This window comes from Elgaria multicarinata, chromosome 6 (assembly GCF_023053635.1).
Source record: "Elgaria multicarinata webbii isolate HBS135686 ecotype San Diego chromosome 6, rElgMul1.1.pri, whole genome shotgun sequence".
NCBI lineage: Eukaryota > Metazoa > Chordata > Lepidosauria > Squamata > Anguidae > Elgaria > Elgaria multicarinata.
The window spans coordinates 50,007,126-50,023,548 of record NC_086176.1 but is presented as its reverse complement, the minus strand read 5'-3'; the positions used below and the strand labels follow the sequence as shown (position 1 = coordinate 50,023,548).

The 16,423-nt window shown below is 41.3% G+C and overlaps 1 protein-coding gene across 2 annotated transcripts in view; it reads left to right on the top strand.

Annotated features, from left to right (window-relative positions):
• Positions 1-16,423, top strand: part of LOC134400795 (transducin-like enhancer protein 1) — an 89,177-nt gene that overhangs the window by 31,868 nt on the left and 40,886 nt on the right. For both annotated transcript variants that reach the window (XM_063129376.1, XM_063129375.1), the window contains exons 7-8: positions 5,811-6,015; positions 6,785-6,801. In XM_063129376.1, coding sequence (XP_062985446.1) covers positions 5,811-6,015; positions 6,785-6,801 — 222 coding nt within the window. The remainder of the gene's footprint in view (positions 1-5,810; positions 6,016-6,784; positions 6,802-16,423) is intronic.

Here is a 16,423-nt window from a genome sequence, read left to right as displayed (position 1 = left end):
GAACATAGATTATGGCATGAAGGGTTTAAGTGGATTATCTTGGTTGAATTTGAAAGGATTGAAGGAGGAGGAAGATAGTTAAGCAACAGGGTTGAAAATTAAAAGTTGTGCATGCTGGGAAATTTGAATGACAGTTGTAATTAGACCACACTGGTAGTAAATAAAATCACCTCATAAAACTGGTGCAGATTGGCAGAACTTCCTCCCTTCCCTTAAAAATCCTTGATGAACTGTAGAAACCTACCTAAGAGTGTAATTTACAGCATTCACAAGAAATAGCCAGCCGGTGAGGGTATTTTAGATTAGCTTTCTCAGAAAGAATTTAATACTTGAGAGGTGTCAGGTTCTCCCCACCCCCACCCTTTTCTGAGGTGTGCTGCTAATGGTACTGTGAAATGTATCGCTTGGATTGACAGTACTTGTGAGACAGATTGAGTTGTCGGCCTCCAAAGGGCTTTCCATCATTGCATGAGGTGATTGACTAAAGGATTAGCAAAATGCTGGATTATTTTCCCTCTTCTTGGCTGTGGTTGCCAGCTATCTCTGAGATTGTAGTGTGTAAAGCTTAAGAGGATGAGGTTAACCTCTTGAGGGTTTATTATGAGCATGTAGTTAATCTTTAGAAAGCCTATAAATAACTAGGATGCATGTTTTGTTGTAAAATAGAAATATGGATTCAAAGAAGTGAATGCAGAAATGTAATGCTATAACTGCTTAGCTTTTGCGTTGCATTTGTACTCTGTATTTAGTATCAAATGATACCTTAGGGTTTGTTGTTTTTGGGGTTTAGGATAGGGGGCATAGGAAGATAAAAATAAGGTATGGAACAAAATGCTTAATGCTTACCGTTTATTGGTTATTGAGTGAATCAAAAGTATAATAAATTAATAAAATCTTCTGTTAGCTAAGATTTGGGAAAAGACATTGAATAAGAAATCATTGGGGGACCAAATTTCTGAAGCGTGTAAAGTACCCGACTCTAGTATCCGTTTCTAAAAATAATAATAATTCTACTTCTGTCCTCCCACCTTTTAAATATGAAGCTACATTTTTGGTATCACAAAGCTCTGGTTAACTGCCTGATAATGGGTGATGTGAGTGTATGAACAGGCACGTAGCCAGATTTTTTTTAATCGGGTAGATTTCAGACCAAAATACAGAAATAAAAGTAATTTATGTAGGCAGCTAAAAAGCCTGACAAACATGTATTCCAGCGTTTCCATTCAACTTTTATTCCCAAGCTTTATTAATTTGTTTTCAAACCTATGGTATTGTGTTTCTGTTCTCCATTCCAACACTTACCTCAGAAATGCAAGTTCACATTCACTACTTACTGTAAATGTTGTAAATCTGATTTGCTAAATGTACTACACTGTATATAGAAAGTGCAGATTTCCTCCTCAGTTTTCCTGTTTTTCCCACAGAAGTGAACTTTAAGAATTTAAGAAAAATCCCTTGAAGATTAAGCCCTGGCCTGCACTAGAAAACATTCCAAAGCAATGAAAAGCAAACATTAAATTACTTCAGCTATGGGTGTTTTAACTTTATTACTATTTTTTTATTCCAGACAAAAGTACCGAGCCTTTCTAACTGTGTCTGCTGTCTGTCAATGGCCACAATCAAAGAAATAGATGCACTAAGAGTACAGTGCATGTGTGCCCTGTCTATGGCCCTTTCTACACCTAAGGGTTATCCCACGAAAATGGAGGGATTGTCCCTGCCTGCTCTTGGGATCCCCTGTGTGGCATTTGGATGCACAGGAACGTCCCGGGATATAGGGCTGGTGTAGACATTCCCTTGGTTTCAGTAGGGTAGACTTTGAAGCGTGTTGATGCATTTTCCATTCATCTTGGCTAAAATTCTGGATTTCATTAATACTGCTGGTAGCTGGTGAAGCGTTTTAAAAGTCAGCTAACTGAATTAAACTTGCAAGTTCAATGATAAAGGGAGATATTGTTCACACATTTCCTAGCTTATTTGAATTGCCTTGACTCCTTTTCTGGGCCTGAATGCTGTTGTCAGTTCAGGATAACAGGGCACTGGCTGATGTTTGGAAAAGCACCGCATGCTTTACTTGTAGCGATGGCCTTAATGGTAAAGGCCTTAATGGGCGGTTTTGTGAACCACCCAGAGAGCTTCGGCTATTGGGCAGTATAGAAATGTAATAAATAAATAAATAAAATAAATAAAGGGGAGAATGTGGAATGTGTGGGAGAATTCTCTACCCCACTTCCTTGCCAACCCATTCATCACTCCTCCAACTCAAACTCCACTGGTCTGTAGTTGTAAATAAAGTAAAGCTGTCGCCAGATTAAAGAAATCATATGAATCTTGGTTGGTTATTACATCTGCATGACACAAAATTGTGGTAAACAAAAACAAAAAAAGCTCTGAAGCATATTTTAGTTTTTAGATTATTGATAACTATATTATAGCAGGCTTCATCTTAGAGGTATTCCTTCTTTTGTGTGAGATAAGGGGCAGGTGCTTTTTAAGATAGTGCTTGCCATTTTCTGTAGGTTTTTTTTTTAAAGGTGCCTGATAAATTGGGCCCATTTTCTTTTTATCTGAAACTTCCAATTGATTAATCATGTTAGTTGCATTAAAACATTGCTGCCCTTGTGTAAAAGTCTACATAGACAATGATCATGCAAGGAAGTGAAGTATTCTGTATCATGTGTCACGATCTATCAAAGTTGCACTCCATTCTTGACTTTCACACACAAGCTTGTACCTCATTAAAGGCATTTCTCCCTCTTTCATTATTGGCATCTTCCGTTTTGTACTCTTTTAGTGGTGTATTTTGCCACAGGCACAATGTTAATTTTCAAGTTTAAATGGGTGAAGAACAACATCGCCTGTTAACATTCTTGATACTGAGAAAAGCAACTTAATTTTGATGTGAAATGCTACCTGGTTTACTGGGGCTGCGGAGACATAGCTCACTGGTAGAGAACACACTATGCATGTAGAAGGTCCCAAATTCATTTCTCAAAGTAAAATGGAAAAGAAGACTCTGTCTGAGATCCTGGAGAGGAGTTACTGGCCACAATATACTTTGCATAAGTTGAGCCATTCCTTCAGTGTGCTAGTTAAGCAAATAAAGAAGTGAGCTTTGGGGTTGGAGAAGATTAAAAAACTTGGGAGATCTTGTTTTGTTTCTTGACTTTCATATAACTGGCTATGTCTTCAGCCATTTTGAGCTTTTTTTTAGTTCAGTGGTGCAAGCAATTAGCTTGTATCAGATCCTCCACTCTTGGGATGGTAGTGTAACTTCAGCTTCTTAAATTCAGCACAATGATGGTATGAACAGTTGAATGTCATTTTTAGGTATGGTTTAATTTTTCATATGCTTCTCCTACTGGTGGTATACCAGTGTAGAGAGGGGTGGCAGAGAGACACAGCTGGTAGCTGGTAGCTAGCTCTGCATACTTTTAGGCTGATGTAGGATGCTGTTGCATGTAGCTGAAGCTGAAGAACCCGTGCCAAGTAAATTCCACAAGGTTTTGTGTGCATGGGTATGCCAGTGTCGCCTAGTGTGACCCTTGCACAGGATGCATAAGACTTCTTATCTGTCTCTTCACCTGTGAGTGAATGCATGGAAGCATCTGTTTTGCTTCTTATGGTCTTTATTTTAATTTTAATATTTTTGTACTCTAGTGTCTCTGCATTTAGTCTGTACATACAAAGTCTCAAACACTAGATGATCATATCAGTTATTATGAATCTTCTTGTCATGTATGCAACCCTTTCACTTCCAGCAAATAAACCTGAAAGTCCTCCAATTAAGTATAATGACTTTGGAAAAGGCCAGGATATGAATCCAACTTCAAACCATGGCCTCATGCATTGGCTTGCTCTGGAACTGTTAAGTATAGTTTCCTGGTTCAGATGAAATGGGCAAATGTAATTGGGAGTCTTCTGGATTGTTCTCCTTGTGTAAAAGAGCTTCATGTGCAGGCAAAAAAAGACTTATTCATATCTCTACTTATAAAACTGAGATAAAATCATCTGAATGTAATCTTTGTGCCAGTAGAAAAAGCAGATCTATCATAATCCTTGTGTGATGAAGAACATTTCAAATGCACAGGGTTGCTTTTTTTAGTTTTCTGGGATTGTAAATATTATTTCTTTCATGATGTGCCTTGATAATCCAGAAAGTCTCCAAACATTTTGTTGAAACTGGGAAACTATGGAAACAAGTCAGCAGCTTAAACCAGTGTTTGAAGTTGGTTTAAGATCCTAGCTTGTCCTGAAGCTGGTAACCATAGTTCCTTGGTTTGGATGAAATGAGAAACTATGATTAATTAAAGATGACTTGATATATCAGTAGAGTTCATGACTGGGCAAAAAACTTGTTTTTATCTCAAGTTATTAAGTGGCCATGCTTTCCTTCTTTCTTTAATGAAGACCGTTTAAAGCACATTCACATGAAGCCCTTTGGCCAATCCAAGCATCCTATCTGCAAGCAGAAAGTATTTCTGCTTGCAGGAGCTGGGTTTGTTAATTGTTTTGCTTTATAATTTGCAGCTCTTTTGCCACACTGAACTGGGTTCTAGTGCACAACCCATAGGGCCCCATGCAGCCCCATTACGTGACAATTTTTCCACTGATTGGGTTCTCTGCTTCCGTGCTGCTAATGGAAGTACAGAAGCATCAGGGTTGCAGAGAGGGGAGGAGACTATGGCCTCTCACAGGTTGTCTTAAACTTGACACTCCTATTTAGAAATGTAACAGACTCTTCCAATAATTTCCCCCTTTTAAAAAAACCAATTTAGAAATATTAACATGGGTTGTAGGTGAAAGTTGTATGATTGTACCACTAATCAGGCTGTCAAATGCAGGATCTGGTAGTACTATAATCTTTTGAGAGGCACAGTTTGGCTGAAGTCATGACTGCAGAAAGCAATTGTTTCAGTGGATCACTTTTAGGCAATGAAAATTACAGATAGAAGGGCAATCCAGATTGGGAACACAGCAGGGGTAAAGGGTTAAAATCCCCTTAACCCCCACACTATGGTCCTGATCTGGATTGGCTGTGTGTGTACTTTTCTTTAGAATTTTAAAAAGCTGCTAACTGTATCTTTAAATTAACTTGTACTTTGACTCTCTGTAAGATTTTAAATTGTGAAGTAAATCTCAAATGTATTGTTTTGTGGGTAACTAATCAAAGTGAACTTTTCATTCAGATCAGCCACCTGTCTGTGTTCTGCCAGTGTTCATGTCAGGTATACATTTTAAGAGGGGAATGGTGGAATAAGGGCAGCAAGTTTATTATGAGGGAGCGTTTATAAATGCTGAGTGCTAAAATCCACTTGGAAGGTAATGTTTATGGGAAATACTCCCTAGTGGAAGCTGGAGAGAACTCTTATTTTAGATTGGTCCCTCTTAGTCTTCATGTTTGTCTTTATTCAAAGCAGTTGTGAAAATAAGCATTTTGGGGTGGGGAGATGTAGACAAATGGTATTTCAGTCTCCACTAATTCTGTTAATATAGAGGTGGATTTGGAGAGGTGCCAGATGTCTTTAAGAGTCTAGACTGCACAAATCTCCTGTTAGTCGGGCTGTAGATTAAATTACATGGCTTAGTTCTATAATACAAAAGAGGATCAATATCCAAGGAAATATTCTAGCAGTTGTGAAACCTAGTATGGAGTGATTAGCTGGAGCAGTTTGAAATAGGCTAGGCTCTTGAAACAGGAAATAGCATTGAGTTCACTTGGCTAACCAGTCCTCCTTTTCTTTCCTTCTTCCTTCCAACTCTCTGCCGCATGGGCTGCTTCTGCCTGGAAATGCCTCCACAAATAACAGCAACAGCAGTTGCAGGCTCAGCACCTCTCGCATGGCCATGGACCTCCAGTGCCTCTAACCCCACACCCATCAGGACTACAGCCTCCCGGAATTCCTCCGCTTGGGAGCAGTGCGGGCCTTCTTGCTCTCTCAAGTGCTCTGGGTGGGCAGTCTCACTTGGCAATAAAAGATGACAAGAAGCACCACGATCCAGACCACCACAGAGGTGAGAGGCATGGAAAGCCTGATTAGGACCTTGTCAAATGAATATTTGCACATTGCTGCGGGCATCTCTAAAGAAATTGAGCTATGTAGAACGAAAGCCAAGAACAAACTGATTGCCAAACATTAAGAATAGCATCCTGCATTCATACCACTGAAGCAGAATTCAGCTTGAAGTTTTCAGTATTTGAGTCTGGAGATCACTAAGGGTCTCCTGCTTTTATGAAATGCAGGGAATTTTGAAATCCTGACAGATGCTTAGTTGTAACCTCAGTGGCCTGCACAATATTGTGGAAAAAAAATGTAAAGCAGAATAAGTGGGTAATTTCTTTCTTTCTTTTGTTCTTTCTTTCTTTTAATTAAATAAAGTAATCTTCAATGGAAAAGAGGGGTGGGGGAAGGGTGGGCAAAAAAAGTCCAACTCTGAGGTGAATGTGTTGAAATGAAAGGTTTCAAGCATTGCATCTGTTTTCTAGGTTTGTTTAGGACACCTTTATTGGGCAAAATTGCACTTGAATAATTTTTGAAGAAAGTAATTTATTCTGTCATGAAAAGAACTAGGCTTTGTGTATGGTTAAACTGTAAATCATGTTTACAAAATGTAATTTTCAGGAAATCACTGTATTAGGAATGTGCAATGACTTATATAAATAAAAGCCATTTTAAAACTGTTCGCGGCTTGTGTTCTAATTTTTCCCCCCTTTTTTATTTCTGTTCTTGCCTCTGTGTCTGAACGGGCATGTCTGTGCATTTCTTGGTTACTACGGGAACAGACAGAGATCCGGGCACAGTAAGTACCAATATTCCTGCTAATGCTAACGTTTTCAGTTACTACAGTAGTTGATAGTCCCGATATTCACATTTTCTTCCCTGTAGGCTTACTTGCTGATTTTCTCCTAGTTTAGATAGTGGGCACGGTGCCTCCTATTTGAATACTGCTGTGCTTTGTTGGAAGAATTAAAATTAAAATAATATTTATGTTGAACAGCCTTTGTAGCTGCTATGATAAAATCCTTGCAAACTAATCTGGTTTCAGATAGTAACTGCTCAAGCTTTCATTAATTGCATTATATAGTGTGTACTTAGAAAACAGGTGAGAGAAAAAACTTGCACATTAGCAGTCATGGGGGATTTGAAGCTTTTCTAACTTTGTCTTCAAAGACATGTGTCTTGATGTTGCCCATCTAATATGCCTCCCTCCTTTTTTTATTCAAAATGTATTATTAACGTTAAAAATGGGGGGGATTTAAAACTCTTGCTTTGCTTAGGTTGTAATCTGTCTCTTTTAAAGAGATGCACTTATTACACACACACACACACACCTGAAACAAATACATAGTCACATTAACCTGATTCATAAAACAAAATTGTTAATTTAGGTGTCAGAAGTTGCCATGATTCTTTGGCCTCACATTCTGCCAATTTAGACAACTTGTTTATGGCATAAATAAAATATTTATATTGCTTTTAATTTGATTTTGGGATGACCCCTGTAATTGGATTTCCCAAGGCCTTCTCACATGAGACTGGTTTGTAAGATGTGATGTCAATTTATTTCTCAGTCCCCTCATAATTCTTCAGTTGATCCCATACTATAGTGCAGGAAATTGAAAAGTCCATCAAGGGCTTAGGGGTGAGAATTCTAATGAGATTGCTTATGACTCTTCCCCACCCCCCCCCACCCACAGAACACCTGAAATCTAGACAGTTCAGCTATCTGCAAAATTTTACTTCTATTCCCTAAGAAATGTAATGCCTTTAAACTTTCCACATGCTATTGAGGCCATCTAAAGCTTTATGTAACATCATAGAAGGTGCTACACCCAATTTTCTCCAATCTGCATTCAAGTCACAGCCTACCCTGCTCATCAGGGTTTGCCAACCCTTGAACTATTTTGGGAGGTTTCTAGGCGCTAATGGGAATGAAAGGGGTGGGGAAGTCAGATTGTGCCCCACCTCCTTCGCAGGCAGGTTCCAGCCCTGTGACTTGGATGCTAAATTCATTCCCACTGGTGTAAACCTATGCTGCGTGTGCATGTGTGAAGGAGATTTTTTGCTATTTCCCTTTCACCTGTAGCACCTTGTGCCCTCAGAAAATCTCTGGAAGGTTAGGAAACCTCTGGAACAGTGCGGAGAGGCTGAAGGGGGAGCAAATATTCCCTCCCCTGCTTTCCACCAGTGAGATCCTCTGCTGGATCCTCTGTTCATGGAAGGAACTCTTCTGTTTGCAGAAAGCACACTTAGGATCCAAGCCCATGTCATAAATTAAGTTAATGTTGACACTAGTTACCATTGGGAGGAGGGAGGAAATAAATCCTCATTCTACGCTTGTCAAACAACTTTAATAGTTTATAAAAGTGTCTTTCTTATGAAGTGTCATGAGCCAAACTTAACAAGTACTGTAGATTGCTACTTTTGCTTCCTGCATCGATTAAAGAAAGTAGCTATAGTACATATTGACCAATTGAGAATGCAATTAGGTATTTAGTATGGTATCTTCCCCCATCTTTGGGTTTGGGTGTGTTATAGTACAATAGGGTTGGATCTTAAGTCCTGTGAGTAGAATGAAAATATTTTTAGCATTGTTAGTACACGCTTGCCGAAATGCTAGTGAAGCATTTGCATTGTGTTCTAAGAGGTTGATTATATAGAAGTTTCAGCTTCTGCAAGTGTTTGTGCAAGCAAAAGAATATCTCAATTCACTTTGCTGCCATACTACAGTGCAAAGAGTAAAACAACTCTGTGAGTTGAAAATGTCTTTTAACATATGGAAGGGCAGATTTGGGATTCAACCCAATATATAATCCAATACCTGTAAAGTACAATATTAGGAAAAACTGTTTTCTAGGCTAGTGCTGCACGCTAGGAATATAAATTTCTGTTTGGATCAGTCAATTTAGAGAAAATATAATTCACCAGGTCATCTCATGATGTTCCATATTTATTTAGTTAATATATATGTTAGCTGCCTTCCAAGACTATGGTCTTCCTAAGGTGGCTTACAATATTAAAACTGCACAATTCAATACCAAAAGTACCTTAATTGTAAACAGTGTTAAAATAAGCCAGTTACAATTAAAGAAAAATCAAATATCTAACATACAAAACTTCTTCCATTAAAAGCAGGAGAGAACAAGTATGTTTCCAAAGACCTTGCAAAATTAGTCACAGATGAAGCCAACTTTGGAGGGAATTCCACAGGGCAGGGGACACCAGTGAAATCCCCATTTGTTGGTTATGTTCCCAGATCAGGGTAAGTGGCAGGCTTGTAGAAAGAAGAAAGATTGCCTTTAGGGGTGCCCCACCCATAGGGTGACCATATGGAAAGGAGAACAGTGCTCCTGTATCTTTTACAGTTGTATAGAAAAGTGAATTTCAGCAGGTGTCATTTGTATGCATGCAGCACCTAATGAAATTCCCTCTTTATCACAACAGTTAAATGATACAGGAGTCCTATCCTCCTTTCCATATGGTCATTCTACCCACCCACCTCCTGCAGAAGATGGCAAGCTATTGTTTCAGGAGACACACTTCTCAGGGAACATTATGTCCCAGTGAGCTCTTCATTTAGGATACATCAGAGTGTGAATTGTGGCTCCTCCAAGTCTTGGCATCTGAAACTTGCTTCAAGGAAGTGTGGTTCTCCCCACAACAGCCATTTTATTTTGCTTCTTCTCTGCTGCTTTTCTTCATGCTTTTAGGCCTGTTGCTGAAAGAAAAATATTAAGAAGGCATGGGTTTTCCTGATTTACTTGCGAGTAAAATATTCTGATGGACAATAATAATATGCAGGACCTGACATATTGAATGACTTGAGTAAATTTGCCTGTCTAGATAGAAATGATATTTGTCATCTTGAGTGGACTTGGTTCTGAAAAGTAGGTTATAAATATTGAAATAATAAACAGTTGAAATTCCTGGGACAGTTGTAGGGTTTTTATATGTATATAAAAATTAAAGCATTTATATACGATGCTGATACTGCTGAAGATGAGGTTTGGATTTTTTTTGTTTTATTTCCCTAATGGTCTATGTGTGCGTGGTCATGATCTTATCAGGATAAAACCTGTACTCCCAGCAGAGCCAATGTCATCATCATCATCTCCATCTCTATACCACCCAATAGCTGAAGCTGTCTGGGTTTACAATTCCAAATACCATCCAGTGTTGGACCACCCTCCCTCTAATTACTGTGCTTGCAGTCCTGTCCTTCAGAGGTTGATTAGTGCTGGGATTGGAAACGAAGTGTGATTTCTAGAGGATAGATCTGATGGGGATTTGGAGATCAGGGACCTCCATTGCCCCTCCCATCCTTGTAAGGAAAAAGAGAGAGAGAATGTGTGCACTTTCTATCTGATCTCTCTCATCACATGTTTCATGTATTTTTAAGAATAAAGCAACAGCACTTCCTGCACTAGATCAGGCATCACTAGCATCTGATTCCTCTGTGGAAGAAGTATACTTGCCTGGTTTGGATTGCCCCATAGTTCCCTCTTTCCACATTAGGCAGGATGCTGATCAAAGATATCAAAACATGAAGGGTTGACTACAACAGCACCATATGCTGCTTTGCACTTTTACATTAAGTCAACAATATGCCAAGCACCTCTGGTAATGAATTGGTGTCAGGAACCTGTTTCAGTCAACAGACCACAGAGGTGTGTTCTATACTGTTTCTTGTTACTAAGAGAGAAAAGAGAGCAACAGTCGTTCTAAATCAAAAGGCCTTTTAAATATAGATTTAGATCTCTCAGGCTGACTTCATCCCACATAGGGACCTTGTTGTCCATAGTCATGGATATAGGTAGACCTGGGCAACTACATGGAATCAATAGGTGTCAAGATTGTTTATTGATGGCCATATCAGACATCACTTTCAATCTGTCTAGCAGCTACATCATCTTCATTTTTACTTCAAAGCAGACAAAAGGGTCTGATTTGGATCTTTAACACACACACCCCTCACATTGTAGAGCACCAATCTGGATTGGGCTGCCTGTATCTACTCTAGAGTAAAAATGGGGAGGGGGGGACATAGCTGCTAGACAGGTTTAAGCTAATGACTGTTTTAGCCCTAAGACAAAATCGTAGGAAAAATGTTCATTTTCTGTGTTAAGTGAACATCTATAATTTGTTTGGGTATCCCACTTCATTCATGATGTTTGCCAAGGTGTTAGTCTTTCTATTGCTTGTCTGAAAAAGCAGTGTGTTCATAGCTACTTATACTTCCTTATCAGAGCTCCATTCCTAGGGAAAGCAGGTGTGCATGTTGTAAAGATGATGGAACTACTCACACAGGTGGCTTTCCTCATCAGTTGCAAAGAGAGTCCATAAAATTCAGTATAAATCCTACACCTTCTTGGGTGATTCAGACTGTGAGGCAATTGGCTCATCTCCCAATGGAGAAGGTAAGCCTTTAGCTCTCAAAGGCAAAGTCAGGGTAGACAAAACTGCACAGACCAAGATGTTAGCCAGTGTTTTTGAATTAGTGGCTTTGTGCACTGAAATCCTCCCTTGGGGCCCATTTCACCTCCAGAGTACTCTTTAAGTTCCTTGCCCCCTATCAAGACATGATTGCAGAGAACACTGGCTGGAAAGTGCATCTTTCTCCTCTTATCACAGAGCATGTGATCTTGTGGAAAGAGGTGACTTGAGACAAACTAGGGGCCTGCAACTATAGAGGACAGTCTGAACAGCAAGACTCTCACTGAATGTTCAAGTAGATTAACTAGTGTGGAGTCATGTTAGAGCTTTGGACCCTTCAGTCACTTGCCCACTATGTGGGGGTTGGTGGGCCAATGTCATATCATCCATTAACAAATAAGGAGGAACCAAAACACAAATGCTCTGAACATGGACGATTCTTTGCTTCATCAAGAAGTGCATCTTAAATAAATATTTTGGAGTTTTTGTCTTGGCTGCTGGTTTTAGTGTGTTGTAAATGTTTTTAATGATTTGTTGCTTTTATACTTTTTATATTTTGTAAACCATTTTGAGTGACTCCTTTTTTTGAAAGGGAAAAGAAGAGTATACATTTCTTAAATAAAAAAATCAATCAATGGACATTCCATATTAGGGCCTTCACAACCTACAAGGGAACTGTGGCTCATCCAACAAGAAACCTTAAATAAAATAGTTTATTTTATAAACTATATAAAATAAGTTATATAGGTGGACAAGCAGCCTGAAGTCCTCTTCACAGCAAGAGGGGCAGGTTCTACAGCAATCACTGGAGTCTACTAGTTATATTCAGGCCTAGTCATATTTAGAATAGATCCACAGCCCATTACCTCATTTCAGTGGGTCTACTCTTATTAGTACTAGATCTGGATATACACCCACGTTCTCTCTCAGACCTAGAGGTCCAGGTAGTCTTGAGAAACCTGGAACATTGGAGGGAATGGGAAGAGCAATTCTAAACTGCAATTGTGGCAGGGCCAAAGATACACTGCTGCTATGCTAGTGGAGCAGCTACTGTCTACTGGCATAGGACAGAAGGGGGTATTTTTTTATTTAAAAAAATGCAACATTGCCACTGCCTACCAAGCCCAGGACGTGATGAAGATGATACACCACCCTACCAAGGGAGTTAACCTAGGGTGACCATATGAAAAGGAGGACAGGGCTTCTGCATCTTTAACAGTTGTATTGAAAAGGGAATTTCAGCAGGTGTCATTTGTATATGTGGGGAATCTGGTGAAATTTCCTCTTCATCACAACAGTTAAAACTGCAGGTGCCCTGCCCTCTTTTAAATCTGGTCACTCTAGTATAGTTCATGCACCTTTAACTGTTGTGATGAAGAGGGAGTTTCACCAGGTTCCCCATATATACAAATGACACCTGCTGAAATTCCCTTTTCTATGCAACTGTGAAAGATACAGGAGCCCTGTCCTTTTCATATGGTTCTTCTTCGTGGTCTCTGTGCATCACACATATGGGCTCTGCGCCTGCGCAGGGCCAGCTTCGGAAACTTCTCTAGCTGAAATCTTTTTAGGCGGGAACCCCTCCCCCACCGTCCACTGAGCATGCTCAGGGGTTCCCGCCTAATCCTCTCAGTTCTCTTCAACCGCCTGCGGGTCAACAGCGTTTGGAGACTTCTCTGTGGTACAGTGTGTTTACCTTAGCTGAAAAATCTATCATTTTTCCTTCTTTTCTCTTTTCTCCAGTGTTCTATTCTTTCCTATCTAGTTAATAATAATAATAAAAAAAACTTTTTGTTTGTTTGATAAGATAGTGTTGGTGCCTATGGCACATCAAGGTCTTTTCAAGAAGTGTTCCAGTTGTGGACAGAAAATTTCACAAACGGATGGACACTCATTGTGTTTGCTCTGCTTGGAGGAGACTCATGTGGTAGAGTCGTGTGCCTTTTGCTTGAAATTCTCAAGGCAGGCAAGAAAAAACCGGTCAGATCACCTTCGGGCAATTATCTGGGAAAAGGCTTTGGAGGCAGTAGACAAGCCGAGATCGGCTCCTGTTCCTACATCTCCACACAGGATGGAGTCTCTGCCCCAACCTCCTCCGACACGGAGTGAAGCCTTAGCGGTTCCCCCCTCCTCCTCTCTGTCCGCATCGACAAAGGCGGCAAAGAAAATCTCTAAGACAGCAAGAGAGCACTCTGAGACGGAAAACCCTCAGAGAAAAAAGAGTAAACTGAAGAATAAAAATGGAAAGAAAAAATAGTTGAAACCGATTACGTCGGTACTGAGTACTTCGATACCGAGGCATGACGCAGTACTCAGGAGCCCGATATCGAGCCTCTCACTGCAAAAGCCGCCCTCCCATCCGATAAGCCCGATACCGATGCTGTCACTACCGACACCGTTCTCAATACCGAGATGGGCGACTCCATCCTCGCCACCGGTATTAAACCCCCCGCCTTGGGCGGAGCGGATTGCTGACTCGCCGGTCCCATCTCCGTTACAAATTATTACGGTACTGACCGACGACCCTAGTATAAGGGCATCGGTTTCAGAAGGCGCAATCAGAGGTTCCTCGCTAGATAATACCGTACCAGATTGGGGACACATCTCCCCTCGGTACCGAGAGGACCTGCAACTCATCGATACCGACGGACGTCGGTACCGACAACAACCACAGGTCGATACCGAAGGCTACCGATACCGACACACACCTCCATATGGGTACGGCCATGATCGTTCACCGGCTTCAACTCATTCCAGTCGTCACTATACCACATATGGCGAAAGACCTAGGTCCCCACCAAGAGGGCGGGAATACTATGCCGACTGGCAACCTCCACAGTACCCTCCGTACTACTATGAGGACTGGCGACACAGGAGGCACCAAGATTATTACCACCCGCAGGAACGCCCTTACAATCCATACCCGCGTTTCCGTCAACCACCCTCCGAGACGGTTTCCCGTCCACCGCCTCCGGAGGATGCTGCCGCTGCCGCCTCAACCATCAGTACCGAGGCGCCCATCGCAACCAACACAAGCTATGGTACCGACCACCTTGGTACCGTCTCAGGCTTTACAAGCACTTTCAATCCCAGAGATGAGGGTAAACGCTTTGGACATTCCATCGGAGGAGGACTACCAATCTGACTCCTCCCAAGGGACATCGCCAGTACCCTCCATTCCCTCCCCGGATGACCTTGTAGGGACCTCGGATGTAGTGTCCCCTTCAGAAGATTTGGCATATTTTGCCGATCAAGTACAAAGAATGGCAAGATCATTGGGAATTGAAATGTCCCAACCCTTGGAAAAACTAAATGACCCAGTTTATAACGATGCATACTGTGAGTCATCAACTGGCTATTCCGTATTTGCCTGTGCTGTTACGCACAGCACAACAATCATGGAAGCTGCCCTCCTCTATGCCGCCAACCTCCAGGAGGTTGGATAACACATATAAAATACAGGAGAAAACAGCTCCTTTTCTTTTCACTCATCCCAAGCCCAATTCAATAATTGTAGAGGCATCTCAGGGATGCACTCATAAAAGGCACAATGCGCCAGTGGATAAAGAAGGCCGTAGGCTGGACGGCATAGGACGAAAAATTTACTCGTCGACAGCATTGTCTCTGCGTGTACATAATTACCAAGCCACAATGGCTAAATATCAACTCTTCTTGTGGGAAAAGATGGCATCCCTATCTGGTTACTTGCCAGATGACCAAAGAGAACTGGCAAATGTGTTTTATACTGAGGCTATGAGACTTTCTAGGCAACAGCTCAATACAGCACGTCACACCACTGATTGTGCCTCAAAAGCCATGATAGGCTCCATTGCGTTACGAAGGCACGCGTGGTTAAGGTCTGCAGGACTGTCTCAGGAGGCACGCACTCGAATAGAGGACCTACCTTTCGATGGAGAAGGACTGTTCCATTGCTCCACGGATGAGTCAATGGAGAATATACAGAAGGCCAAAAACACGGCCAAAAAGATGGGAATTGGGCAACAACAACAACGGATGCAAAGAGCATTCTGCCCAAGACACTGGCCTAGGGCTCAACAACAGTTCCAGCCCAGACAGCAACAACAGTTTCAAGATCGTGCCCCTCCGTACCAACCCCAAGGTCAGTACAGGAGACAGCAATACTCAGGACGCTTTAAGCAGATCAAAAGCAAACCTGATCCAAATCAAAGACTGCGTCTTTGACTGTCCTATAACAACACCAACCTCACCTAAGTTTGGTGACATCCTTGCCCCTTTCTATTATAAGTGGATCACCATTACCACCGACAGGTGGGTCCTCAACATCATTTCTCGGGGCTACAAAATAGAGTTTACCACCCTCCCTCCCCTCGGAACCGCAAGGTTCTCACCACCTACAGACGCTCTATTGCAAGAGACCAAGTCTCTTTTGGAGAAGGGCGCCATAGAGTGATTACCAACTCACGCCCTACAATGTGGTTTCTACTCCTGCTACTTTACGGTTCCGAAACGGGATGGGGGGCTAAGACCTATTTTGGACCTTAGAGAGCTAAACAAGTTCATCAAACCTAAAAAATTCCGGATGAACTCTTTAGCAAGCATCCTACCTTTCCTCTCCCAAGGGGACTGGTTCACATCCATAGACCTCAAGGATGCGTATTTCCATGTCTCAATTCATTCTGATCATCGCCAATTCCTCCGGTTCATAGTGGGGGAAGACGTTTTGCAGTTCAAAGTGCTTCCTTTTGGTCTTTCTACTGCTCCCTGAGTTTTCACAAAGTGTATGGCACCAGTTTGTGCCTTTCTGAGAACTCGAGGGGTAGAGATTTACCCCTACTTGGACGATTGGCTGATAGTGGCTAGTACGGAGCAGGAAGCCACCCGTAACACTCACCTCACCATCAACCTCCTTAATGAATTAGGCCTTTGCATCAACAAAGAAAAATCAAATTTTCAACCAACTCAAAAGATTAAATTCCTTGAAGCAATTCTGGACTCAACCCGCTCCA